Source organism: Mus pahari, chromosome 1 (genome assembly GCF_900095145.1).
Source record: "Mus pahari chromosome 1, PAHARI_EIJ_v1.1, whole genome shotgun sequence".
NCBI classification, from domain to species: domain Eukaryota; kingdom Metazoa; phylum Chordata; class Mammalia; order Rodentia; family Muridae; genus Mus; species Mus pahari.
The window spans coordinates 74605827-74606465 of NC_034590.1; the positions used below are offsets into that span (position 1 = coordinate 74605827).

General features: G+C 32.9%; 1 protein-coding gene across 1 annotated transcript in view; it reads left to right on the top strand.

Moving 5' to 3' along the window:
• LOC110321592 (olfactory receptor 51I2-like) overlaps positions 1 to 63 on the top strand; it is a 1176-nt gene extending 1113 nt beyond the window's left edge. Inside the window, exon 2 of the mRNA XM_021197962.1 lies at positions 1 to 63. Coding sequence (XP_021053621.1) covers positions 1 to 63 — 63 coding nt within the window.
• The last annotated feature ends 576 nt before the right edge of the window (positions 64 to 639 follow it).

Below are 639 nucleotides of genomic sequence, written 5' to 3' on the forward strand. Positions count from 1 at the left end.
AGTGCCAAGACAAAGGAGATCCGCCGTGCCATATTCCGCATGTTTCGCCGTATCAAACTGTGACTTCCACATCTTTTTATAATTTCTGATGGTTACACTGCCTATGGGTTCTCATAATGATATCATTGTGATTAGTTTTCAGCATTAGCATTATCAATATCATAAGTATACAATGGGTATGTAATTAGAGAGCAAGCTATGAGACCAGAAAAATGAAGGCACAAAACTTAAAAGATAAAATAAGGAGATATAAATCAATAAGGCATTCAGGTAACCTGTGTGTCATCTGCAGAAAGGTAAATGTTAGAGACAAATGAGTAGTTATGTAATGTTTTACAAAAAACGAGTGAGGAATGGTTTTTATAAAGTAATTTTTCCTGTGACAATTAATTTTACTGAGTCATCAAAATACCATGTTATATTCTAAAATCTTTATGTGCATTGACTGACTTAATGTTCATATTATTCACATGAGGCACAGAGAATGAATTGCACATTATATAGACATTTGAGATTAAATTCATGTCTGTTTTCAATCCTAATGCAGCATGTGTATGAGTACCATTTCATTATCTGTAGGAAGACCATTTTATTGTCTATTTTGCATTGCATAAAATCACCACTGTTGTCTGGTTTTCT